Here is a 27,891-nt window from a genome sequence, read left to right as displayed (position 1 = left end):
GAACTTTGGAGCTCAAGTAGAGATCGATCAGGTATTTCCCGTACCGAAATCATATTACACGGGGGGGGGGGGGAGGGGGGGGGAGGGTGACGATATTATGCGTGGTAGGTATACACGCGAACTCTTCAAGGTATGCGTTACATACGGGTCGAAAATTATTCGAAAGAGGTCGAAAGCTATCGGCACAGCTGGTGACTGTAAGTTCGTCGAACTTGTTACGGGAGCGGGTTGTATATGGGTGTGATGGTATCCGGTGAAAATTCTCGGCACGAGACCGAATATAACGAAGAGATATACACGGAGACACGGAAATTACCCTCTATTACTTATTTACATTCGAGATAAGGGAATGAGATTGCCCCCAGCCCTGTAATACTCGCATAAAAGATGGTCGAGTCATTTTTCCAGATTATTCCCCCGGCTTTCCTGCCACGCCGTAGCCGGGATCTCTTCTCGGAAACACCCCACAAAAGGACCACCCTCCCCGCTTCTCCACCTACTTTATCCCCGCGTCTCGCGGATTTCAACAGTTCGCTCTCTTTTCTCCAGATATTTCTTCACCTCTCTTCTCTCGCTTTTCTACGGCTTCTCTCAAACTCCTTTCGCAGGGGGGAGATGAAAAGAGCCCCGAGGAAACAGGCGGACAAGAATTCTGGTAATTATTGTCGGGATGTACGTCCCGATTGTGTCAGAAGAATAATCATCGTCAGTTTTAAAATATTCGGCTAAACTTGCATCGCTGCAATTTCCTCCCCCTCCCTCCCACCTTTGAACATCTCGAGGGTGTCTATTCCGAACTCGCTACTTCAAGTTTTTATTGCACCGCGCTTTCTTACGAATAAATGATGCTGATGCTTCTGTGGAATAGGTTCAGCCGGGACTAAACACGATTGAGTGAATCTTAATTCTCGTTTTTATACAATCATCGTACCACTTTAAAGACCGTGGCGAACTGAAATTGGGTCTTTATTACGTCCAGCAGACTACGAAATTACGCTGAACTCGATCTTATTTTCGAGTCTGACAATTACGATAACGACTTTTTCTCGCCATTGATACGTGGGGTCGAATTTAAGGCTTGGTGCGGAATTTCACTTTGTTTTTGAAGGAGAAATGAACATTGGTCGACGGCGTCGCTGCCAATAATCGATATCACACTTTGTGACAGCCTGCAGTGTATAATTTTTGTGTAAAAGATAAAAATTTATCCGCAAGCCTATCATTTTCCGTCCAAATTGACACGCGATACCGTTGCTCGATGGTTCAACCCGAACTTGGGCAAACAGGAAATCGATACCGGTGAATATTTTGTTTCGCGTAAACATTTTCCCGCAATAAACTTTTCACGTTTATTGGTTTCTGTTTCAGTCAACAAACGGCCCACGTCTGGAGCAGCGTGGGACTCGGCGCTTTGTCGATGCTTGCGAAGGAGACCGGAGTCACGGTGCTTGTCCTCAATCTCCTCTACGACCTCTGTCGATCCTGGCACTCGATAAAAAGGTGAGACGATACTTTTCCGTTTTGCTTCGCATCTCACGCGTCAAAATTCCGCTGTCAGGATCCCCGGATTTTACTGATTTTATCTCCGACGAATTCGACCTCTATCGATCCTGCTTCGACCATCGGCGAAGAAAGAAAGAAAAAGCGAGGAGAACCGTGAATAACGGGGGCCGGTTGGTAATTCGCGAGCGATTTCTTGCCGGCCGCAAGAAGTCTTTGACTCGGTAGCCAAACGCTGTTATTGTGGGTGTGACAGGCGGCATGCGACTGCAGAAAAACGAGCCGCTCGACTTGCCCGATTTGCAAATTGGTCCAAGGCCTCCGTTGCATGTCGAGTTCCTGTGCTTCGTCGTTCTCGTTACGCGGAGATGCGAAGGTGTGCATTTTGACGAAGGTATCGCACGCGCGTATCGATGAATGGCGTTGAATCGCTATCCGCAGGGATGATTGACGAAATCAATCATGATTATCGCGGCTACGACTTTATTCCAAATTTTTATCACACCCCGTGTATATGTACATATGTACACGTATTACACACACGTATATGTAAAGTATAAATCTCTCTCGCGATTGAATCCTTCTTTCTCGACGCTGCTCTGCAGAACGACGTATTTTATTTTAATTTCAATCGTCCCGAATTACGACCCATTCGGCAATAAATTCCTCTCAGCTATCCGGCAGATATCGCCTGAGGCTATTAGGGGGAATTAGTAACGCTACGTTAAGTCCGCCTGATACTAAAACGGCGAGTGCGTAATATGTATTCGAAATCCCGGATCTGAAATATTGATAAATTTTTCTCGTTCACAGGTCGCTACTCGAGGCGCGGTGGAACGACGAATCGAGAAATTTCTCACGGCGAGCCGCGGCTCTTCTCGTATCGGTGAGTATATCCATGCATTCCTCATCCTCGTCTCTACATACCCGAGTATAAAAATCAAATTTAAGAGACGCCGAGGCTTTTTGACGCCCCCGAAACGCCCCTGAAACGCCCCCGCGGTATAATCCTCGAGGTTTTTTTGCCACTCGAGAATTTGGGAAAGGGGTTATCGGATCAGGCTTTATAACCGCACTCGATCCGCCGGAGACGCTGTGGAAATTTTCGCCACTGCAGCATCGCCGCGACGCCTGCTGCAGGGACGAAGTTTTTTGCTTACGGGGAGAAACAGACGCTCGTTGAAGGCGAGGATGCTCTTCTAAACCGGCGCCGAGAGTTCCTAAGACGCTTTTTCTCCCCTTCAGCTCTTAATCGCTCTTTTCCCTTCCTTTTCCATCCTTCTCCTTCTCTCTTTTCGCTCCCGGGACAAGCGCTACGTGTCGCCTGAATAATCATTTCGCGCGTCACGTTCGCTCGGAATTCGCCCGCGAATTATTACCCTCCGATTGACGTTCACCTTGATAATTTAGAGAACGCTATGGATCCCGCTCCCCAATTATAATAAAATAATAATTATAATAATTGTATCGAATCGAAGAAGACGGGCGTGATTCAAGGTTGCGTAATACCGTATATTATATTGAAACTTGTTACAGCTGTATCACCGATGAATACGCCATAAAATATAAATGAAAACTGTAGCTCACCGTTGATCGAATGATTTTCGGATGGCGTGTGATTTCGATTCTGTTTGTTTCGAATTTCCTGTGTTATTTTGTGTACCGTGCGCAGCGTACGAGCGCTTTTTCAGTTTAGCTCGTGATGAAAAAAGTTTAATCTGCAGCCGGCATGAAATACAGTGGATTCAACCGGTATTTCAATTGCAACTTGCGCTGATAGTTGGACTAAATCAGGTCACCAAATTGGAAATTTTTTATTCAACGCTGTTGCAATTCATTTCGTCTCGTTGTTTCTTTTTTTTTTTATTTTTATTCGTCAACGAATTTTCGAAATTTTAGCGATCAGAAAAAGAGGTGGTTAAAATTCGATCGACGATGAAAGAGCGGTATGAAAAAATGGAAACCGAGCGGCTGTACAAGCTTCAAAGCACTTTGCCTTGAAGCCAGTCGCTATTCGCGTGGTGCATATTATAGTCGCCGGTATCTGGCCTTAATTGAATCTAGTGGATGTACAGGGTTGCCTTTCGGGAGTTTTGCTGGAAGTTGGTGGAACGAGAAGAGGAGGGAGGGAGAGGCGATGGGTTCGGGACAGGGGTTGAAAAGGGGGTTTGAAACACGTACGGAAATACGTGCGAGGCGAGGGGTGGCGGTATAATAACCGTAGAGTTACGAGGGTTTTATACGTACCCACACACCTAGTGGATTCCGCAAACATTTTTACAGCAACACGACACTCGAGGGATCAAAACGCGTTACGCACTGACCGTGTAACAGTTTTAAATTTCCTTTAGGAACAGCAGGCATGACTGATAACTTTTAGCGGACCTGAAAGGGTTCCCGAACACGACCTCTAATTAACCCTAACGATCTTCGTCGTACCCATCCTTGTATGTATATACACGCGCTTCCGGTTCCGAACCACCGAAATACGTACCTTGTTTAATATCTACCTTGAGTAATGCTACCGGGAGAAGTGATCAGATAGTTCATGGAATAGACCTTATATTGAAACGATATAAAACATCGAATTTCAACGATTTTTAATGACGAGAGCAGCTAGGTTTGTACGTAGAATCAACAGCGCGACTTAATCTCGATTCAATTTCTTGGTCAAGAACATTTTCCTCCTCTCTTTTAGCAACATTATTCGCAAAAAAAAAATACTGTGAGTACATGGAGGGTAGGAATTATTGCGATATCGGTATCAAATGTACACGCGGTTCAAAGGTCGAGTGCAGGCGATCGTTGCTGAACAAGAATAACGCGACGTCACTATTTTGTGCTTGTCGCATTTCCCGCCCAACCACTCATTCGTATTGTCGAGATATTATACTTTACCTAAACTTCAGGTCAGCTGTTTTTTGATCAGGCAATATCTTGCGAAAATAATGACAACAAGTAGGATAATTTCGAGGCAGGAAACGGATAGAGGAGAAAACGTTTCTGGCCGAATCTCACGCGTTAACATACCAAGAATTTTGGGGTGTCTATACACATTTATGCAACGCCAGGATTTTATTCGGCGGAATAATTTCGCAGGTTGAATATCTTGAAAGCGTGTTTTGCGATATTGGAACATTGCCACGTCTCGCACAGGGGGTAACAGGGAAACGGAAACGGAAACGGAAACGCGGTTGAAGCTCGCGGAAGGGGGTGAAAGAAAAAAGAAAAAAACGAGAATAGAGAAATGCGAAAAGGAGAAGACCGTCGTGGGAGAAGGGACTTCCCTTACTATACCCACCGAGTTCCGCTCACAGACAAATCATTACGATTCAGCGAACTCTGTACAAATATCTTGTAGATACGCTAGCTACCCTCACGATTTATGCCCTCGTCGATCGGGCGATGATCCTTATTGTTGCACACGAGTCGTAAGTAATTAACTTACAATAGCAAACGCCAACGAGCTTTGATTGTCAGAAAAATTCTAGTATAACCGTAAACTTTGAAAAATTTGCGAATACTGGAGCGGGGTGGAAAATCCGAATTTAAAAAGTTCCCATCATGCTAAATTTCGAAATTTTTGGTGGCGAATCTTTCACTCAAAAATCTGAAACATTGAAATTCCGAGTGATCAAAGAGTTTTAGTTCCGCGAATTTCAGGCTTGGTGAAATTTCACCACTTTGATCTTTCTTTGTTCTGAATTTTCGGTATTTTGAGATTGCGGTTCTATTCGTTTTGATTTTCGGTTTTACTGATTTACTTGCACCCCCTCGTGGAGTAAACTACGCTGTGTGAGTATATTTTGATTTTCGGAATTTTACTCCATCGAAACTTTACTTATCGTCACTTTGCTCTACCGTAACTCGAATTTTCGGAACTTTGAGCCGTCGATCGTTTCCGACCATTCCAAACATTGTTGTTTCTCCAAAGTTTGATTCCTTTACTTCAAGCTTCGCCAGCGAATAATTCGGAATTAGGCGCTTTGGGAACTCTTTTCAAATTCGGAGCTTCAACTCTGCCCCTGAACGAGCAATTCCGCCGATATGTTTGACTGGAAGAAGAAGCTTGCAACGTTCGCAGTCCAGTCAGCTTTAACACAAAGACGAGAATAGTGGAATCGAATCAAGCCGCGGGTTTCACAGTTCGCGGTTGTGCCTCGCAAGACGAAATCCTGTTAAGGATGACTGCATCGTTGGAGGGAAGCCCTTTCGGACTGTCGGATTCCGGTTGTAACAAGGGATCGGTGCAGCGATGCATAATCACGGAATTATTCTTAGCGCCAGGCTGAGTCACGCTGCTGCTTCTGCACCCGCTAAGTTTTACACCCAAGGACAAAGTAAATCCTCCGTCCCGCTCAGACGAATGTTGCAGCGCGCAAGGTGGCAGGGTTGCTTAATTCGCGGTGTCAGCCCGACCCTCGGACAGGGTCCGGTCCAAGTTCTGACCGGCCTACCTGTCGGCCAGGGGAGCAAATTAAGCGAGCCTCGGTCATCGAGTTTATGGCGACAAATTAATTTAGACGGCTTCGCCCCTAAGCAGTGTTTATCGCGACGTAGATTAAATTTCCCTCCGCGAGCCGTGGCCGAGCGGCGCGAATTGAATGCGCAAAAGCATAATTGAAAAGGACGGACGCCCCAGACATACATATGCTGCAATTGGTCCTTCTCCCAATTATCCTCGTTCGATGTTTTACGTGCGATTTGCGATGGATACGCGGCACGGAAAAGCCGCGGCGTTGAGCGACCTGTAGTCAGTCAACGCGCAGGCATGCAGTTATATAATTAATGGCCAATTATTATCAGACCGCATTCGAACGGCAGCGAGCGTTGAATGAAACCGAATAATTGAACGAGTGAATAGAAAAGGGGTAGAAAATTTCTGCGGACCGGTTATTTGGCAATTATTTCTGACGCTCCCGTCATTCGTACGATTTCGCAAAATTTTGCACATTCGCGTGCGGCTTGATATTTTCATCATATCGACAAGCCGTCACGCGTGTCACGTGTGTTTCGTAACCTTGGCCGAAAAACACCCGGCGGACGTCACGAGACCGGACTTGACTAATGAAGAGATTTGTTAAAACCCCGTGACGGGCGTATTTCTCGGGGCTTTGACGGCGACACGATCCATCTACTCCATTAAATCCCCTGCTAGTAACCCGTCGTTACATCAAGCCTGGTCACGAGGATTGAAAACTGGCATCTGCTTAATCGCAAAAATCGTCGACTGATCAATTTTCCATAAATTCTCCGAGGCCGGACAGTAAAATTAACAGGGGCGTAACCAGGCTGAGATAACCTGGGAAATACCCCAAGATAAGCGGTAAAAAGTAAAGTCGCAATATTTCATACGGATGGATAATTGTGATATTTCGCTCTTTCGTTTTCGTACTATTTTTTTTCAGATGTATTCCGCAAGTGTGGTTATAGTTCATTAGAGGAGGCTCCAAAAAAAATATGTTCCATCATTCGTCCAGGGAGCTGAATTTCCACCCTAGACCCGGGACCCGTAGACGCCTAGTCACGCCGCTGGTTACATACCTATAATATGTAGAGACGAGTGAAAGCCGCGCGATGGTTCTCAAGTGCCTTCGTACGGTTCTTCTGTTGCCTTCGCGCCGCGGCTGTTCAAAGCACGTTTCTCTCGTATACTTGTATTCTCTACCGAATGGTCGGAGTGCTAGAAATTTACGAGAAAACTTTCCGCGCTCGTTCCTAGACCGCTTTAAGCTCGTCGCGCGCCAGGTTATGGCCTCGACCAAGTTGCTAGAAACTGCCCGGCTGACCGCCGACCTGCGGTCGAAAAGTTTCCGATAACCGCGGGTCGTCTCGGTGAGCAAAAACAAGACTACACGGTGTTTGTAAATAATTCGTATACGCCGGGCGTAATTATTAAGGTACAAGGTGAATTATTATTAGGGTATTTCTCGAGTTGGCTGCCCGTGTACAAGTCGGCTTGCACCGCGGTAAATGCAACCCCTTTAAAAATCCGGGTCATTACGTGCAGCTCCTGTTAACACTCGGGCTCGAGATTAACGGGGACGAGAAATAGCGAGGTAGGTACGTACAAGCTGCGACGTGCTTACAATTAGGGGCAGGTACCGCACGAGGCGAATTCACAATGGACGAAGGGTGGTAAAATAGCGACGAAGAAGCGTCGAGGCGTCGGTTCGTCGGCGCAACACGGCCGGGAATGATCATGGTGGAGACGGGGCCGAGCAGTGTAAGGCACGTGCCAATTTATACCGGGAACGAAGGCAACACGGATCTCCTCATCTCCATTTTTCATCCCTTAGTTGCCACGTGTTAAAATCCGCCCGGGACCTTTTCGAAAGCTACTTAATTATAGATATTGCGAGAATTAGTTACGGTCGGAACGGTCGTCAAGTCTCGATTCGACTAGGTAATCAAATACCGACGGAGGATCAGCTACGCGGAAAAAGAGATCGTCGAGTTGAGTTGGATCGTCAAAAGTCGTTGATTTTGTTTCTTTTCATCGGGCTACGAGGTCGTGAAAATTCAGAATTCGGGCCTCGGCTCACTTACTCTTAATCAATTTACGGGGCAATATTCAGCACTGATTCCGCTCAAACTTCGGGCACTTTTGCTCTGTTTATGATTATGGATAGAGCAAAAACGGTTCCCCCAGCCATATTGCAGAGCAAAACGGTAGACGTTTAGCCTCGTGAAACACATCGATATTGCTCCGCGAGGGTTGAATAACGTGGTGCTTAACAAATTATGCGGGAAATCGCGGTAATATTTTTGCAGACGCATCTTCAGGTGACGTGATGATTCCCGTGAACGCGCTCGCGTCTAAACATCCCCCTCCGATTTTCCAACAGGCGTTGTGTTTATTTATTTATTCGTTCATTTACTCGCAGCTGTTGAATGCTCGTCGCGAGGAGAGAATGGTAAAATCCGGTGTATATTGTATTATTATTGTCATGCCAGCAAGATAATACGAATTTGTCACTTCCATTTTACCCTTTAAAAAATCTCTCATGAGTGAAAAAATGATACCAGAAAAATGCCGAGCTTCTACTCGATCGGATCGGTGTATTTCTTTCACCACCGATTATCGACTCGCAGATTTTTCCTTTCAATCACCGGTTCGCGGTTGTGCGAAAACGGAAGGTGCCTCGATTCTCTCCTCTCTGATCCACCCTGTAGGCTGCGCACACACACCCACACACGAACCGAATCTGAATCGCGAGACTGCCCGAGCTATTCAGAGAACGAGGGGTAGCGGAAGATCATAAGATATTTACCAAAATTGAATTTCCGGCTTGGTGACTATATTATTCACCCTTCGGGACGGGCGCCCGGCTCTCGGCATAATGCGGAGTGACCCCAGGAGCCGGTGACCGCTGGAAGTCCGGGACCTGGATCTTCGCGGCCGTGTGCGCGTATATCTATATAAGTCGACTAGCTTCTCCTGACGGAGTTTCACCGCAACTTAAATCCTCCGAAGTTGTGAATTGCCCGGATTCGCAGATATTGTCCGGCCGACCCTCGAGGTGTCGAACCGCTGCTGCGGACGCAGAAGTCGAATTATTGGGTTACTGAGGTCCGAGGGAACGTGACGGAAATATGACGGCGGTCAGGATCTTGATACACCCCGCAGGACGGCGGCGAAGAAGCGCCAGCTTCGTCAAGGAGACCCTCTAATTCAACCCCGCGATCCAAACCTCGACCGAATCCCGTTGGCGAACTTCTGATTAGTCTCGATGGGAGGAAAAAGCGAGCATCCGCCGGACGTGACCTTGTATAAAATTCCGGCGAGAGCTTCGCCCGGGGTTTCACTTTGCTCCTCCGCGAATTACAGGTAATCATTTTTCAGCCTTTTCTACACCCGATACGGTTGCTTCGTTAGTTCGAAGTCCGAATCCCGGGTCTCGTTCGTACTTTGGGAATCGGTGCCTGCAGCTTTGTCACGGCGGAGAGAAAACCGCGGGGGGAAATTTCTCGCGACAACGTTACTCACCCTCGTGCGATAGATCAAATGACGAAAGGTATTTCATCCGAATTTTCACCGAACCTTTACAACGCGTTTTATTATCCCTTATTTTCACCCCGCTTTGTTCCCTTTCGTTCGATATTTACCGACTCATATTCGCATCGCCGTACCGTAGAGTTAAAATCAAATTACCTCATCCAATAGGCGCCGTGCACCGTGAGCTTTTATGGAAGTCCAGTCGATTGACGCAAGGCCGGCTTACGAGTGTTTACCGCCGATCGAAGTCTCGTACGACCCGAGTTGACGTCGCAGCTTTGGTTTTGCCGTCGGATAACAGGATGGCCCCGCACTTGGAGAACCTGGAATTGTCAGAGAATTTTTTATTTGGTCGTCGAAAATACTAAAAACGTTAGTTTTTGATCATGGAAATTAGAAATGATTTTTTGAGGTAAAGAGTTTGCCTTTTCTCACCGAGAAACCAAATTGGTTCAAACTGATCTTTTGTACATAATATTTGTCTTCAATCCGAATTGAGTGTGAACCGAACATAGAGTTAATAAGCTGAACGATTTGGGTTTGAGTGACTTACTAGTTACTGGAAAAATGTCAGGGAAAATTAAGTTTTAAGCCATGGAAAACCTGTAAATGTGACGGGATTTTTTTTGCCACAAATTTATGGCCGCCCTGATTAAATTTACCTCGCCAATACCATGGTCGGAGAAAAATTGAAGGAAAGTCGACTGCAGTTGTGCGAAAATAGCAGTTCTGGATTAGACGCGGTTTACTCTTTTCGTCGATTCTTCTCATGGAGCAGGCATCTCAGCATATTCTGCTTTTTGTTTTTATTTTCTTTCATCCCCACTCATCCGGAGACCCCCAGGGACGGGAAGTTTGTTATACTGCATCTGTTTCTTCGGGGAAATAGCTTCGGCCGGTTCTTCCATTGCGTACAGATGTACCAGGGTCATTCGGAGGGGGGTGAATGGGAAGCGGAAAACGGGAAAACATGCGCAAAGTCTCGTTACGTCGAGGGCCATCAGAGAGCCGACATACACGCGCCGGACTCGGGCAATTTTCTAACTTTTCTACTTTTATTTCCAGTTCGGAGTTCTCCTGGTGGTGAGACTCGCCCTCCTCCACGGTTCCCTGCCAAAGTTCTCACCCCCGGACAACCCGGCGGCCTTTCATCCGTGCCTACACGTCAGGTAAGTCGTTTCAACTTTCACAATATAATGCTCGTGTGTATCATCGCACGATATTATCGGCATTCAAAGCGCGTGACGCAAGCTGAGAAAGTATGACTGTGAGTTCTGCGAATAAAAATCAAAAGGAAACAGCATCTGGCTCATTAATTTCCCCCCATTTCATTCCCCTAACTCGACTTTCACCGAGCGAGTTTCGGCCGGCTTTGGTCCTTGAAGACAAGCCGCGAATTTAAACTGAGTCTCGAGGGGGTTGGGGGTGGGGGAGGTGGAATCGCGGGCGCGGACGAGACGTCTGCCATGCAGCCCGCCCCTCGAACTTGTGTTTTTAACAGTTTCGCTGGCCTTATTTTCCCCGGCGTTCGTGATCAGCATCGGTGGAATTTAACCCAGCCTCGCCGCGACGGAAGCAAATTGGTACCTTTGGGGCGGATTGACATTGGAATCGTGGTCTGAAAGCCAAGAGTTGCGGTTAAACGCCGGGACGCGTATCGACGCAGGAATGAAGCGAATAGCTTCTGTTATACAGGCAGATGCGCGCCTGTTTCGACGAGCGATTTCTAGCCGCGAGGTGTCGGCTTGTATATGTACAGAGTGGAACGAATTCGATTCGAAAAACGCCGGGGGGATTGCCTCTCGAAATATTCGGCCCGACTCGATATTTGACGAGTTTATTCCCTCGTCGACAGTCGATTTGACGCGCGGCGGTGAAGAAATTCTCGTCAAATTTTCAACGGCGGATCTTCTCTGCCGGTTATTTGCTTCAAATGACGCGAGGATACTCGAAATGTCAGGAGGCTCAAGTGTCAGCTCCAACCTCGAACTACGACGCGAAGGCGCGAGCGTTCGGAATTCGCGATAAGCGTGGTGGTGGTTCTTTGGCCCTCGACGCGACGCGCCTCCCCGGGGAGCCTCTATCCTGTCGCGTGCAAGGACGAGCCGTGTGATCCTTCTCGCGTTTGTCGCCCCCGCGTGCTCGACACGTCGATACGTCGATAACGCTTCTCCGGAACAACCTTCGCCTTCGCCCTCGACGACGACGACGACGACCGGAGATGTTTCCCCGTCCGACATTCGCGCCGCGAGGACCCTTAATGTAGGTACATATTTTATCAAACTTCACCAACTTCCCGACTAGTTTCCACCCCCGTTCTCCGCCCTCCGCGGACGCCGTCGCGCCGGCACGGTCAGGTCTTACGTTATACCTGCACTTTGTATCGATGGGCGAATTGGAAGCAAGCCCAAGTCCTTCAGCCTCGTCCTGAAACTTGGCCCCGGTCCCAGCTGCGGCATTGGAATGTGAAATGCGCGGTGTATCCGGTGCGGAGAAAACCACGCGTGCTTGACGCCCGGGGCTAAAGAAATCACCCACTTTTGGCCTGGATATCCGGTGATTTTTGGTACGGAGATGAAATTTTTTTGGAACTGAATTCGCCGGTTAGTTGCCAGAGTTTTGTAATCTGACGCTGCTAAGCGTACGCCTCGAAAAATCTCGCAGCGTGCTTGGGTGGTTTTAAAGCTGATCGAATCGATCCGCGGGGGCTAAAAGAACGGCCAAGTTAACCCGCAGGGTGTCACGGGAAGAGCCTTTTTGTACATGTTTTCTTCCGCCAACTTCTCACCCTCTTCCTCAACTTCGTTCGGGAGGGGTGCAGGGTTGTATTCAGCTGTGAGAACTACTTTGGTAATCAACGTCAGCGGGTCGAGCTGCTCGAGTTGGGGACGTGAACTTTGAACGTGCGTCTCGGGCTGAAACGGGTATAAACACTCCATATAGTCGCTTGATTTGGGAATTATTACGAGACCACTAAACGTTGGTGATGTGCCGAAAGCGGGTTTCAGCGGTTCCTGAACACCGGATGAGAGGGGTGGGGCGTGTCAAAGGGGTGGAAACGGAAACCCCGGAGCTGAGAATCGTTCGAGGGAAAATCATATCGCACAGTTGGAACGGCGAGTTTTTTTTAGCTTGATGAAGCCCCCGAGCTTTGATGATTATTTGACAGTAATCGCGAAGCACGATGAAAAACGCGCTAATTATCTTTTCTCTCCGAGGCGATGGAGAATTACTGTTTCGTGCGAAGAGCGACTTGCCCGGATTTGCCAAATTTCGGTGTACGCGGGATTTTTCGAAACCATTAGACTAATCAACGAAAAAGCTCAGATCTTCGAATTCACCGGGTTCGAATTACTGCGTGGAAAGCTCGCTAGGTGAAAATTACAGGGATCAAATCAGCCTCGTGTCAGCTCATCTCTCGCGTAATTATTGTAGCTGATTCGTCAATGTCACATTCTCGTATATTCTCGCGATAAGAAATTACAGGGAATAAGGTGGACATTTTTGTCCGTGACGTGCGTCCCGCCGAGTTTCGTACATAATGTACAAGGCCCCCGAGTTTTTCATTAGCAAAATTAAAGCATCGCGCCTGATATTGAAAGCGTTTCCTCCATGGAAGCCGAAGCCTCTCATCACCCTACGTTTCAAGTTTTCCATCGCCTGACAATAACGCGGGAGCGACAAATAACGCCGGAATCCAGGTCACGTTTAGCGAACGTCTAGAATTTGAAATAATTGTCGAGTATTCTCATCCCGTTTCCAAGATAGAAGCCGGACGGAAAGCTCACTCCAAATTTAATGTTAAAACTCCCGCAGTGGAGAGAGCCGCCAGAATTAGACGAATAACTGACAAGTTATTCCTGGTTTTCGCACGATGAGGCTGATATACTTCCGAGGGATTATCCCACCGAGACGAATGCTACGTTCGCTCTCGGCAGCTTTGAATAAAACCAAGCAGGGCTTTTCGACGGTGCAAAAATGTCATCCGGAATAATAAATACTTCCCTCCAGTACTCGTCTACTTTCATTCCATTTTTGCCGGTATCGAACAATTCAACTTTAAAAGAGTGCTGCTGGCTAGACCCGCTTAAATCTGATACCCTTCCAGCCTTCGTCCCCGTATCAAATAGCATTTGAAGTCCGAAAGACAGCGATGGAAATCCGAGTCTCATTAAAAGTACGCGTAAATTTTATTTCAAACTTTTACAGAGATTGCGTCGTTCAGTCTTCAAAGAAAAGAATTCCCAGTGAAAGCTAAAAGATTGGCAATCCTCGCTACAGCATCGCTAAATTTACTCCGACCGCAAGAGCCGGATGACGAATCGTATTGTAATAATCATTCCTTCCAATTAACCGGCGCATGTCGCACTGATAATAACCGAGTTTTTTAGGGTCAAGAGCCCCCCCCCCCGCACTCAGCAGCCATGCAGAATTTAGAGTCAGTTGTTCCGAGCCGTCATCGGTCTGACCCTCTGTCGGACGAAAATAATTAGTGAAACCAGCAACAACGGGGCTGCTGATGAAGCCGAGGGAATGATAAGAGCGACCCACGTGGCGACAGAGTGTCCAATTAGTCTCCATCGCCCAGAGGTTAGGGTGTGAGAGGAGCCCGGGAACAGGGCTCAGACCTGAGAGAGAGAGAGCGCCGCCGGCGTCTTGGCCTCGGTGCATACCGAGCACCATTGGCTTTTCGTCTTTCCTTACCGCACGACAAGCCCACTCAACACTCACGACGGAAGTTACCCGCCAACCTCGGGGTCTTCACGTTGGCTAGAGCCAGACGCCAAAGTCGAAGAGCATTGCGATGCAGGCGGTTGACCGTTCGGCAGGTTTAGAAAAACCTGGTCACTGCCCAGCTCCGCGCTCTTGGAAACCCGGAAGACTATCGTTTGATCGTGTGTGGGTGTGTTTTTCTTCCAGAAGCTGTAGAAAAACTTACCGCGGACATTTACATACGCTTAACTCCCGAAAAATTCACCGTCAGCTACTAGAATTTTTCCGTCGGCCGACTGCATTATCTCGAATTCATCGACGGCCATTTTCATCCTGCCGTTCCTTTATCCTGCTGGAAACTAGCGACCTCGCTCTGAATTTATCTCAGCGAATTACAACCATTGGCTAGACTCTGTAGGGTTTTCATCTCGCCATTGATCCTGATACACCGTGTTATTGGCCCCGACTACCTCATTAATCGAGTCGTACATCGGATTTGCCTCTGATTTGGATGATCCATCTTCGATTCAGATGGTAGTTTTTATTCGATCTTTGATGGTCGCGGTTATCGAACATTAAACCGTGTCTCTCGTCTTCAAGTATGACTTCTTTTGTACCCTGAGATCAGTGGACGGATCATTGATCAGTCAAGTGGATCTGGATCCGAGGCAGTCATGCTACCTGCGTAAGATTCGCCAAGCTTATTAAAAGAGATAAAAAAAAAAATACACAGGGAACCGGGAGGTAAAATTCCGGGACAGGAAATAATCCGCGACGAGCGTTCTGCACCGTGTGTAGAATTTTTTGCCAATTTCACGAGTACAACATGACGGGTTTATATACGAGTTCGGTGAATTTATGTGGGTGTATAGGTAGGTGGTCGAACATCCCCATCCCCATGGAGCCGTCCGTCCTGCAGGACGCGGCAGCGAGACAGAACTGGCGGGGCGCGAGAGTACGTGCTCGGATTTAGGTGGGACTCTGCCCTCCATAAATTAGCCCAGTTATGGCGTAATGACCCGGGACGTAAATGGATAAGTTACACCGTTATCAGTGCGCGGCGAATGTACTGGAAAACTTAATACCCGCCGACCGGTAGGTGAGGAGAGGGTTGCGACCCGGTTCTCCCGCAAAGATCACTTCGCTCTCCGGAATATATTGTACAAGCGCACCGTCAAAACGAGCCGACAATTAGCGACGAGGGAGGATTTTTGGCGAAAATGAGAAAGGGATTCACGAGTAACGAAATTCGGGGGCTGCGCATCGGTAGTTACAAGCCCGCGAGAAATTCGGGGGAATTCGAGGGGTGGAATGTTCGCGTGTAGGGCGCAAGGGGGGAGAAGGAGGAAAGTCAGGGGTGGAGGAGAGCCGGTATCAGGGATCAAAGGAAGGCTCCGGCTAAAAGTGGTATCGCCTTGCAGTAAAATTTTCACCACCTTGTTCAGCCAACCCTCGGCTGGCGAGCCTCAAGGGCTCAAACGATGATGCTAATTTTAAGTAACGCCGGTTTGCCAATTCGGGGAAGCCGGCGCTGCTGCGACCCCTTGGGAAAATTCTAGGGTGTAAATTCAGACTCTCTACCTCCTACGGCCAGATGCAGGTATTTATGCGGAGTGTCGTTACAGAACCGAGGTGAAGCCGATCGACATCCTCGACTTGCTCGGCGTAATTTTGAAGCAGCGGAAGTTTCGTACGCCCTCCTCGATGCCACTGCATCCGGTCTGAAATATTAGTTGCCGATTAACCAGCTCGTTTAGCGAATGAATTTCACCCTCCGCTCGATCGGTTATCTAAATCTCCCACGCGGATTTCACTCGCGGGCATTTATGGCGGTAAAATTCTCCCAGCTTACACCCCGATTATCAAGATTATCTGTAATTTGACGGAGGTGGAAATTTTCTAGCACCAATTTAACAAACTGAATACCTCTACTGAATTACTCGATTCAAAGGACGATCACTGACTGGAAATTCCGCCAGCGTCTGAGTCGATGTTTTTTCTTTCCCCGAGGATAAACAGCGGCGTTGTCACTCCGGTGAAATTTCTATTTGCCAAGATAACGTTGCGAGTAATGCCCGTCTGAGAGACGGCGTCGAAATTCGGCCCGTCTCCTTGCACCGCAACTCGCTGGGATGAGATACACCTCAGCGAAGATAAAATTTGTCACTCATATCTCGCGCGTCTTATCCGTCGACGCTTTTTCTGTTCCGCCAACGTTACGCCGCGTGCGGAATCTCTCGGCTTTAACCGAGGCGAAGTTGCAGCGACAAAAACCTGCCGGCTTCCCGCCTGTCACGCGGCCCATAAATGATGAAGCAACACTCAACTGCGAATCGGCGTACGGCGACGCGGTTTTCCCTCCGTGCAGCCAGGCACCTTCCTCGGGCGAAGAACGCCGAGGGGAAATCGAGATCGGCGGAAACGAGGGGGATCCAGGCCTACGCCAATATAGCCAGGCCGCCAAAACTCGATGAAAAGGAGACCGCCGGTGGAACGTATCAATTACATTTGAAATATTAGCCCGTCGGGAGGCTTCAGAGGGATATATCCGAGCCTCGGGGCGTCCTTGGCGTCTCGTCGGAGGCGTGGAGGGGGTGCGAAGGGCGGACGAGGAGATGGAAAATTCGGATTTCAGATCGAGAAAGTCGACGCACTTTTGGGGAAGAGGTTCTCCGCGGATAGCTGTCTCTTGAATTTACACCGAGAGCCTCCGAAATGGAATCTGACACCCCGATACAAATACGCCGCTTCTTCCCTCCCCCTTTTCCACCCCAAGAACAGATTTAAAAGCTCGACTCGGCAGCGTTCATATCGAGAAGGAAAAACAAAACCGGGGTGGATGTTAGCGTCGAGGGAGAACATCTCCCCGTGGGAAGAACTTCGTTTGAAAACTACTGCGGCGCGACAGGACGAAGAGAGGATGAATAAAAAAAAGAAAATCACAGAAATTGGAACAGAAAATTCGGGGGAAAATTTATGGCGACGATTATTGCGACAGATAACGATTCGATAGAACCAATTTGAATCCCTTAGAGCTTGAGGGAGAAAACGATAACCCGAGTACGAGTTATGGGGTCTAATTTAGTCGGACAGCTCGGCGATTGGGGGATTCGATGAAGGGAATCAATGCGGACAATCAGTCGGGCGGATGATTTCATTAAAGACCGGTATCGATACAGGTACAGGAGTAAGGAGAGGGCGACGTTTTCGGATGCTTAGAATTAACGAAAGCTGTTGGAGAGAGCCATCGATTCGAGGACGGCGTGCGGCTGCGAAAATGGCGAACATCGATCCACGAACGAGTGACATTAAACGGGGGACCCGGTAACCGGGAAAATGAAAATATTCAAATCCATCCGCTTTAAAGTTCGATACAATCTCGGGGGCCACGGAACTCCGGGCCGCAGGCGCAGAACCGTTTTCGCACGAGAACCGGGAGCGAGAGAGGCGGTAGCCAGGAAGCCAGTCGGTTCACTGGATTTATTTATCTTTACATCTAATTTCATTCTCCAGGCACGTACCCCTTAATCAATTCTCTCTCAAGTCTCGAGCCCGGACGCGACGCTCTGATGGTGAATCAATTTCCATGTACCCACCTTCGTCTAGCTCTCTCTCGCCTCGATCTATATTTACACCCTAGGCCCGGAATGCAAGCCCTTTGAGCTAGCTCCGAGGGCACTGGGTTAAAAACGCGGTTCACGGGATGCCGAAGAACCGAAGAACGGTACCGACTTCCCGTTCCAATGTCCAAAGGCCAACGCTCCTGCTCCGGCAAAAAAATCGCAGCACGCACGCCGTTAAGTCGTCGTCTCGAGTCCACTCTTTTTGTCAGCTAGTACGAGTTTCAAAGGCCTGGAATTCCGGTTTAAACTTCACTTTTGCCGGATTAAACTTCGGCCAACCAAACTTGCCGGCTGCGCGGTCGTATTCAGATTGCGACCGATGTATCGAGTCAGAGAGTAGATCGGGGACACTTGATACGTTTGTGTTGCAAAACGGAGTTGGGCGGAGGCGAAACCTCTTTCAAGTACACCGGGGGTGTAGTAGAAGAGGTCGTATACATTGTCGAATGACGAGGGGGTGACGCCTTCCACTTTGGCACATCTGCCGAATGTAAAGGAAGTCGGAAGCCGCACTCGAACAACGTTGCGTAATCACGTTCCGTGTGCATATCGCAAAAATGATGATGATATTGTGTATATTTGACTGTATCCAAAAAATCGACGCGTCTGTTTGTCATCATTTTGAATAACAATTTCGACTTGAATTTTGAAAAAAATAATCTTTAATTTTTTGATAAAGTCTAGTGTATATTACATCCGCAGTGTGGTAACGAAATTCTTCGGATGTTCTGTACGAGGGACTTGCACAATACGGAGAGAGAAAGAGAGGGTCGTTAATCATGTCAACGAAATAAAAATGTCCGCAGGCCCATGCGGTTGGAGGACCTGTGTAAGAAAGATTATGCGGAGAAAAGGAACCCGAGCTTCCGCTGCGGCAGCTAGAATACATTATATTTTCATTGTTTTTTCTTCGAGTGCTAACTTTTTCCCACCATTGTTCTTTCCAACTTTGTGAAGAATTCTTTTGGGCATTGATTAATATCGTTACACCGTTGTATCCGCGTATATAGGTATGCGCCTTACTCTGGTGGGTTTTTTCTTCCATCATCATCCCTCCATCCCGTCTGTCCTGAACCGGCAACCCGCCGGAAGTAAGCCGCTAAGCTTTTTGGCCCAGTGCCTCTTTTCAAATCCCTTTTTACCCGACCGTACGATCTTTTTGATCGGGTAAAACAAAAGCGTTGGAACTCGTGTGCTCGGAAGTCGAGTATATTTCCTAAATTACGTCTGACCTCTGAGCGCTGAACGCCCAGTTCCATTCCTATCCGCTCACAAACAAACGGAATGTTCCTCCGCCGCACTTCTCGGTCTGTTTGCATACGGCGGGGAATTTCCTGTGCGTGAAATTGATCGAATTCTTCCATCTCGATGCCGCGGCACTTAACCCAGTCGATTCTGACACGTAGTAGACGAGAGGAAACTTCGCCGATGAAGTAGAGGCCAAAGTAAATAGGTACACAAGCCCGCACTTAGTGAGCCACAGTATACATAGTCGAGTTAGAAAACTCGCATTACGGGCGATGGGTCGTTTATGAATATTCGATGTTTCCTTGTCGATGCATTTGCTGAGTCATCATTGACGAGTGCTCTACCATACAGTGGTTGACGCGTGCGGGGGAAAGTGAGACAGTGAGAGAAGTAGAGAATAGAATAGAATAGTTATTTATTATGTCCATGACAATGCTGGACAAATACAAGAAAGCTACACAGAACACTTAAGGCTACTTATAGACTAACTAACAGAGAAAAGAAAAAAACAAAAGGAGAGAACAAAGACAAAGAAAAAGGTGCTCAAAGTAAGACAGGAAAGAGATTAGAGAACGACCGAACAGGACCAAAACGAGAATACACAGAGCAGAGAGAGAGAGAGAGAGAGAGAGAGAGAGAGAGAGAGAGAGAGAGAGAGAGAGAGAGAGAGAGAGAGAGAGAGAGAGAGAGAGAGAGAGCGTGGAGCACGCACGTGTTTTTCTCTTGATCACAAACATGCACGGAATTACCACGTGCCGATTAGTCGAGGGTAATAATTACGCGTCCTGTCAGACAATATCACGCCTACCCAGCTATCCGCGCTCGAGACGCTTCTGAGGGTAAGCAACTAATACCGCAACTCTCACCCCGGCACACCCTTGAGCTAATTTATCCGAGCTGGTAATTGTGAGCTAATTATACCAGCAGGATGTGCTTGAACCCTGCTCGGTTTCAAATTGTTCGAAGAAGCCTGAAACCTCCGCGTACGCGTACGATCCTTGCGTAATTTAGGTAGGGTGTGGAGTCGAGGAGAATTTCAGGGGTGAGATTTTTTTGCTCCAAACTCCACCTGCACGGAAGGTTTTGATCTGGTGCTTGGATGTGAAGTTCAGGCTTCACTGCTCACGGGTTGTTGCACGGGTGAATGGAAGGTGGAATATTGGAAGAGGAGCTAAGAGTTTCACACCCGGAGACTACATCATCTGGCCTGGCAACGGAAATTTTGGTTAGAAACTGACGGCGCTGCCGATCGTGAACAATCTACCTCAACCAAAACGGGAGCGATGACATTCTTCACTGAAAAAGTGAACCAATTTCTATAAGGTTCGACCTTGAGGTTAGAGGCTAAACACCACGTTCTGGACTCCACGGCAAAGTGGTCCCTGTTAGAGGCCAATGGACTGGAATAACGTAAAAATCTATTCCGTGGAGCAAACGTTCCAACCGTGGCAACAGTTGGCCAGCAAGTCTGACCTCTGGTCTGACTACTTAAACCGTAACTCGACCTTACCCGGACTAAAACAGCGCGGAGCATCTATTTGCGGTTATCGGGGCTCACGGCGGTATCAAAGCGTCCACGAACCTACGCAAAATTAGCTGGACTCTAGACTGATGTGAGCCCGAATTTCCCTACGCGTGATCCCGATGAAAAAGAGTGCACGAATAGTTCGCAACAAGTCTGCGAGCCGGTACGCCTTACGGCATATTCGTCAGTATTCGATTCTCCCTGTTCGCGAATAGATAACGCGAGGACATTCGAAGTGCGAAATCGTTCCGACCTCGCAAATTAGCGGGCACGAGGCGGGTGAGCGGGTTTGGGTAGCCGCAGGATGTGAATCAGGGAAGAGTGCCGGAAATACCGGGTCTTGTTGCCTCGAGTGAGTACGGTGGCCGGCGGGACCATCCTGGAGGATCGAGGACGCGGGTGGTCGGGGACTGCCGAGATAAGGAGCCGGCCCATATATAAATGCGAACGAATTGGCGGGCACTGCTCCCCGGGGACTCCGATGTAACTTTGATGGGCGGTGGCCGGGCCGAGCCTTAAAATTGCCGTCAAGAGAGCAAGAGTTCGCTTTTTGCCCTTGACTAATCAAAGTTTTTTTTTTTTTTTTTTGCGGAAGCGTTAAATCTCCGCCCGTGGACTGACCTATCGAGATTCTTCCTCTAATGCTGTTGATCGTTTTTGCCACATTCTTCTACGCGGTTTAACCGTGGAAATTTTTACCCCCCAAATCTTTGCCTGGCCTTTTTTAATTCCTGTATTGCCGAACGGGGTCGATATAAACAAACGTTGCTTTTCATCACCCGAGGTTCATCCGGCATTACCATTCGCTAGAAGAATCGAGACGTAACCTTTCACCCAACGCTTAACGCTGAAAATCACCATTCCAATGGTCTTACGCGAAAACCTTAACGACCTTACCACCCGAGTGGAATGAAATTTCCTAACTTTCGACAGCGTCGAAGCACTATTTCAAACTTCGCTTCAGCAGTCGACTGCGCTGCTTGTAACGGTTGCGAGTCCCCTTTGCCACAGTGTCGCGTATGCGCAACTGAGTAACGCGAATGAATGTACCGGCGGGTGATCTCCGGGGAAGCAGGAATGCACGGAGGTCATCCGTGCCCCAGGGTGAAGCGGCCAGGAGTCTGGTGTGCCGCATTGCAGCTAGACAGACTGAGGGCTCCGCGCGGAGTCGGTTAACGGGAGAAGCGTTGTCCAGGTTGTGGTGCATTAGCAGAGCGTCGAGGAAAAGGAAATCGGCATGTTTAGTCGCAGGGAGATGTGTGCGTGCGATCCGTCAACAAAAAGAGAGAAAAATCGGCGAACTTGTTCACTCGCTATTGCGAATGCGATCGAAGCTAATGTGACAATTTTGCGAAGCAACAATGACGAAGGAGCCTGGCATAGGGTGCTTTTTCTATTCTGGAATGTCGGCCATGATGGGGGTTTTTTCGGCATGCCAACCCTTAAATTTGTTATTCCTAGTATCAGGCTGGGAACCCCCGAAGAATTCAAGCTTACGGAAAAAAAATTCAGAGATATATCTTCAACCGTATTTTCAGCCAAGCAGCACGCGGTGCTGTGTAATCTGAATGGAAAAAATTTTTTTTTTTTTTTAATTTGATTTGTTTCCATGTGTTTGAAGCGGAAAAAAATTTCTCCACGATCCACTTATTCGAATTACGTTGAATCCGAAACTCTCCAGAGCAGAAGACGCGGACAAAAAGAAAACAGTTTTGGTCGTACCGACAGCTTACTCGTCAACACTCCACCATGGCCAATGTCGTCTGAGAACCAATGATTACACCCGGAGTCCGAGAGAGCGAGAAAGTGTTGACAGCGCAACGTTTGAGCAGCAGAGAGAAATACTTGACGTGGGTCGAGCAGCTGACAGGCCTACTCAAGACTGGTTATTACCGACTTACTCAACTACGAAGTGTCAGATATTACGAGTGGAATATCACGGTCATCAAGGCGAACCCCTCGCGGAGTCAGGTTTGTTGGAGAGCAGTTGCCCCGGTAGGCCGTCTTGTATCCAATTTCCAAGGCAACGTCCACTTCGGTTTTCCGTTCGTCGTACGGCGCACACACCGTAGAACGTAATTATCAATTACATAACGGTGACAGACCTCTCGATCATGGTAGTTGGATATTTGACGTCCGCGAGCGTAGGCGTACTACCTGCAGGCGACAAATTAACACCCTTTGAGACCGCGTTGTGCGTACAAGAGAAACGCTGCGTGTCACGTAACTTGATAACTCGTGAACGTGCGTCGCCGGTGGTCACGACGATGACGAGGGTGAGAAAAATAAAGAATCGAAGGTCTCTTTTATTCGGTGACCAACCATGAGGATTAATGTAGAGACCGCGCGGAATTTCGATGCTAGACATTTCTTCCATGTATCGCGGAGAACTAATCCTACAAAAGTATGGAAAAACGGATATGGCGAAAGGAGGCGTCGGTCAGACGGGGCTCAGGTACAATCGTTAATTCAAATATGCACGCTTTTCACCCTAATCCAGCGTTACATTTTGTTTACGATATCCCGTGATGCGTAACCCAGGATACGTACACTCGGTAATTCGACCCTTTGTACAGAGATGAAGACCCATGGATGTACCGGTGCTCGGTACAAGGCTTGGAATTCCGACTCCCCGGCGGGGGTTGAATTTCTCCAAAGGAACAATCAAAGGCAAAAACGAGATCCACATTTTATTCCCAGTGTCAGTATGTGTGTAAAGAAATTCCGTCAGACCTGCAGATTATTTCTTCTCGTTATGCTAACGTTGCGTAGTATAGAAAAGGTGCGTGCAGAGGGCGTAAATACCTCCAACTTTACTACTTTCTCTTTCATCCGCTCCGCTCGCAGCATTTCGTGCGGTGCCATTTCACCGTGCAGTTATTATCATTGTTCAAATTCAGCGAAACCATCTCGATGGGACTTGTTTAAAACACAGCCCGTGACTCAGCGTTGAGAATCTTAAGCCCAAAGTCCGTCGCTGTAAGGAGTCTAGACGCTCGACTTTACTCGGTATTTAAATCCCCACGGTGAGCACTTTCTCCGACGATCATTCTTCCTCGTGGTACAATATTAAAACCGCGTCTAAACAACCGTGTCGAAGAACCGGGAGCTCTGAATAATATATAACCAACAAAAAAGAACAACTCACTTGATCGCATAAATTCAGACCGCCCGCGCTGGAGGAGTCAGAACGATCGAAGTCAGGGTGAAAAAATGGTGAGGAAAGAAAACATGAAGCGATAGAAGAAGAAGTGACGAGGAAGAAGATCGATAGAATGCCTTTTTTGGATTGTAGGCACTTTCAGGACCGGCGGCGAGCTTTTTTCACTCGCTCGCCATGAGCGAGAACCACCTCGAGTGACGAGAAGAATTCACTTCATCTTTCTCGACTCGAGGATGAGTTTTGGGACGTAATAAAGGGTCGGATCGGAACGCGGAGAGAGCGACGGATCGCGCGCGTACAACGCATGGATAATTGCAACCCTTACCGAAAAAAATTTCGCCTCGATAAAAATTGCTGGGTGGACCACTCATGAAAGGCGCGATGGTCTCGATCCGGGGTTGACATTGTTCACAGCACCTCGAGTGGCTCGGCTATCGAACAGGGTGAGGAAGAAAAAGCTCTGGATGGTGCTTTCAGGAGTGCGAGCTCGTCGTGCCGCTGAAGCGTCTGCTGCTGACGCCGAGCTTTCATTTTCTCACTATCAGCACCTCTCGATATAATCTCCACTATATCGACACCTTCCCATCATCCATCCGCCCAGACCGTCGTCCATTGTCTCCGCAACAAGACAACGGACGTCGCGGTTTCTCAGGCTGCTTTCTTTCCTCGCGCACCCGCCACGTATCTTTTGCATCTGGATTCATTGACACGGTGTGGTATTGTATTTTGAAATCTGTTGCAGGCTGCTGACCTTTTGCTACCTGGCTGCACTGAATTTCTGGCTGCTGGTGTGCCCCGCGACGCTATCGCACGACTGGCAAATGGGCTCGGTACCCCTTGTGGCGTCCGTGGCGGACGCGAGGAATTTGGCTACCTGTCTTTTCTTTGGCGGCTGCGTGGTGCTCACTTACAAAGCATTCACGGACTTCGAGGTGAGTGGTTTTCGCGCCTTTAAAACGATCTCCGAGTGTCCTGGGAATTAAATCACAACCCCGAACTTGCCACCGCCACCACCACGCCCATTATGCGCCTGTTGAACACCCTCGTGAAGTCAAGAATTCGTCGACGATTATGTAGGCGCTGAGCGGAGCTGGTATATAACTTGAAAACCGACCAGAAAGTGGCCCGAAGACGAGTTGAGCCTGCTGCAGTAAAGAAGGAGAACTCTTCAATTAATACGGGTATTCGCCTGGCACTTATGCGTTATCGTTAATTAAGTTAATAAAACCCTTCAAAGATATTTTATCGTATATACTCGTATTATTATAAGCTGCCAAGTTTACCACGCCGTTTTCTTCTGCGCTAGCAGCCTACGGTAAACTTTCATTTTACTCAACGCTTCGCCCGATAAAAAAAAAACTTGTACCGCATCGCGCAAGGACGATCGAAGATCAATGTATTTAATAAGAAATAGCAAAAGCTTGACGCAGTTCGGGATACAAATTTTTTTAGGACAAATATCTGTGCCGATATCCTGGTCCTCAAATTCGCTCCTGTAACCATCTTTGAACAATAAGTAATTTTCGGCTAATGTGCGATTAAATCCTCTCAGAACCAGGGAGCGATCGAACCCATAAATCGGTCGGACTGATAATCGGTTATGTTATGGATACGGCCTCTATCGACCATAACCCATCGTGTAATGTCCCGCTTAACGATACCAGCATAGCCACAGCTATGAACTGCAAGCGGGTAATGATGCAGGAGAACGAACGGTGGATATACTCGAGCACCTGCAGCTGATCTCGATACACGCGATCAACGCGATTTGCGGAAGCTTCCGCGTTCGCCGAATACCCGATACGATATTGCGGGCGAATGAATAGGATTAGGATTAGCGGTGAACAATGAAATCGATCCTTGTGGAATAAAATATATGGATTCAAAGTATTATTTTTTTTTTTTTGTACCTTTGCAAAGGAATAGAAGTTTCATCATCGAGATACTGAGACCTGAAAGATTTTTCATGCGAGGAATAAATTTTGTATAGAAGCCCGTGGCGGTTAACTTGGACCTCAAATGCTAAAAAAACGTATGACAACCAGCTGCAAAAATATGAGCAGGTTTTTCCTTTTTTCGGTTGTGCGTATTTTTCGAATCATTTACCGCAGCGACTCGATACCATGAGTTTCACCATTTTTTCGTCAGAAAAAACACGTCGATATAACTTGTGCGCTTTTGAAGATTTGTCAAAATTTTGGCAGAAATTCAAGTAATTTTCCCATTGTTGAAGTTGTTTCGGGATCACATCGTCTAGAATGTTTTCAGACAGGCGAGAATGAGTAAACGCTTCGCACGGGGTGATGACTTGTTTTTCGTACTCTACGTAGGTTCGAGGGTGAAAAACTGTCCGCAGGTGGACATTTCTCGCGAGATATAACGCACCGTGAACGGAGGGGCTGCAGCAACAACGGGTCGGTTCGCAAGGGTTTAGCTCATCGGGGTCCGTCGGAGAAGAGCCGACGAAAGCGACGCGACCCGACGCGACGCCGAGAGACGTGCCTCCGAGAACAGAACCGAGATAATCCTGTGAAAGCGCCCACGGCTACCGAGTTTTCCGGATAAATTGTTTCCGCGGCATTGAGCGAGTGTCCATTAATTCTCTACCCGTTTATCTTTTTTACGCTGTATTTTTTTTTCTCTCTCCTTCTTTCTTCTCTTTTGTTTCATCTTTTTCTTCAGACACGTGACGCCTCCATCTCGCTAGATAATACTCCATGGCATGTATACATACATACACCGAAACTTTTAGTGTGGCTCGAGCGCTTATCTTAAACGCACTAAATTTTATTTCTTTTCATTCTCCCAGACCCCCACATTTTGATGGTTCGATTTTATTTATATCCCTTTCTCGTTGGTCTAGTTAATGGGACGTGGACATAGTTGACTCACTCAACGAATAGGCGGTCTTCTTTTACGTCGAATCGCTCTCCTCGAGTGAAATGCGGTGATGACAAGAGAAAAAAAATCTTTCGGTTATATTCCTCACTGCGTACATACGGGTATATCGTCTAATGTGTTAGAATGAACAAAAAATGGTGCGAGCTTTGAGAATGATCGAAGAAACAGTTTTTCATTACACTCGGGATAAGGAAGGAAAAGAAGTAAAAATTTACATCAAAGTTACAATCATCAACCGCTCGTATTCATTAAATTTTTTTGTCAACTTTCATTGGCCAGTCGTGCAGTGACAAGGATGGTTGGTATCCGGTAAAAGGTTCGCGTCAGTGTGGGGCGATCGTGTTCCCGATTGGTTCATCCCGCGATACAACATCCGGGGTTAAATTGATCGCCTGCACACCTTCGTTGTCCCATTATCCCGAGTTTAATCCCCCGCCGAGAAGATCCGTCCGGATCGAAGACAGATTGGATGTCGTAATTTCAATCCAGCAGAGACAAAAGATGAGCTCTCCCGTGTGTACATAACCAGAGTCATCTTAATTAATCCTCAATTAGGTCCTCGCCGCGATCTCCCATTCAGCCGGGACGCCGATAGCACGTGCTTTCATTATCTCTTTCTCTCCTTTGCATCCCCAAGCTTTCATAGCAGGTTCGTCAGACGCGAAAAAGCACCCCGATGCGTCGAACGATCAAATTCTCGCGGTTTGGAAATTCGTGCGGTCAAATTACTGATTTAAATTTCAAATTGACGGTTACAAACGATCGAAGGTTCGAAACGCCCTGTGTTCAGTTATTTATAGATATTTAAACCGCGGTGGCCGCCGCCGCTGCAGTTCCCTCGGTAAATCCCGAGCGCTTCGCTTCTCTTTCCCTGAAGCTACTATCAAAAGACATCAAGCGGAAAATTATTACGCCAATAAGTTCCTAACAGCCTTTCCATGATGAAACTCTCATAAACGGAAAGCAGGAGTAATAACAGGTTCTCGTTTCCTTGTAAGTTAATGAGCTGGTGCAGAATTTTCTCTCTCTTCTCTCTTACATTTTCCTTCATCTTTTCCGAACAGTCCATTTTACTTATAGAGAAGCATCTTTTATCAGTTTCTTTTTTCAACCTGCAGCTTTTCCAATTATTCGTTCAATCGCTCATTCATTACTTTTATCATAATCACTGTCCCGCGCTTTCTGCGAACATCGTTTGCGCTCAACGTATATTTCAATT

General features: G+C 47.7%; 1 protein-coding gene across 2 annotated transcripts in view; it reads left to right on the top strand.

The window, feature by feature from the left end:
• Positions 1 to 27,891, top strand: part of LOC107219605 (protein O-mannosyl-transferase TMTC1) — a 145,328-nt gene that overhangs the window by 86,186 nt on the left and 31,251 nt on the right. For both annotated transcript variants that reach the window (XM_015657873.2, XM_046742537.1), the window contains exons 5-8: positions 1,369 to 1,500; positions 2,314 to 2,386; positions 10,565 to 10,668; positions 24,514 to 24,703. In XM_015657873.2, the coding sequence (XP_015513359.1) occupies positions 1,369 to 1,500; positions 2,314 to 2,386; positions 10,565 to 10,668; positions 24,514 to 24,703 (499 nt within the window). The remainder of the gene's footprint in view (positions 1 to 1,368; positions 1,501 to 2,313; positions 2,387 to 10,564; positions 10,669 to 24,513; positions 24,704 to 27,891) is intronic.

Source organism: Neodiprion lecontei, chromosome 6, assembly GCF_021901455.1.
Source record: "Neodiprion lecontei isolate iyNeoLeco1 chromosome 6, iyNeoLeco1.1, whole genome shotgun sequence".
Lineage (NCBI taxonomy): Eukaryota > Metazoa > Arthropoda > Insecta > Hymenoptera > Diprionidae > Neodiprion > Neodiprion lecontei.
This window is presented reverse-complemented; position numbering and strand designations above follow the sequence as displayed.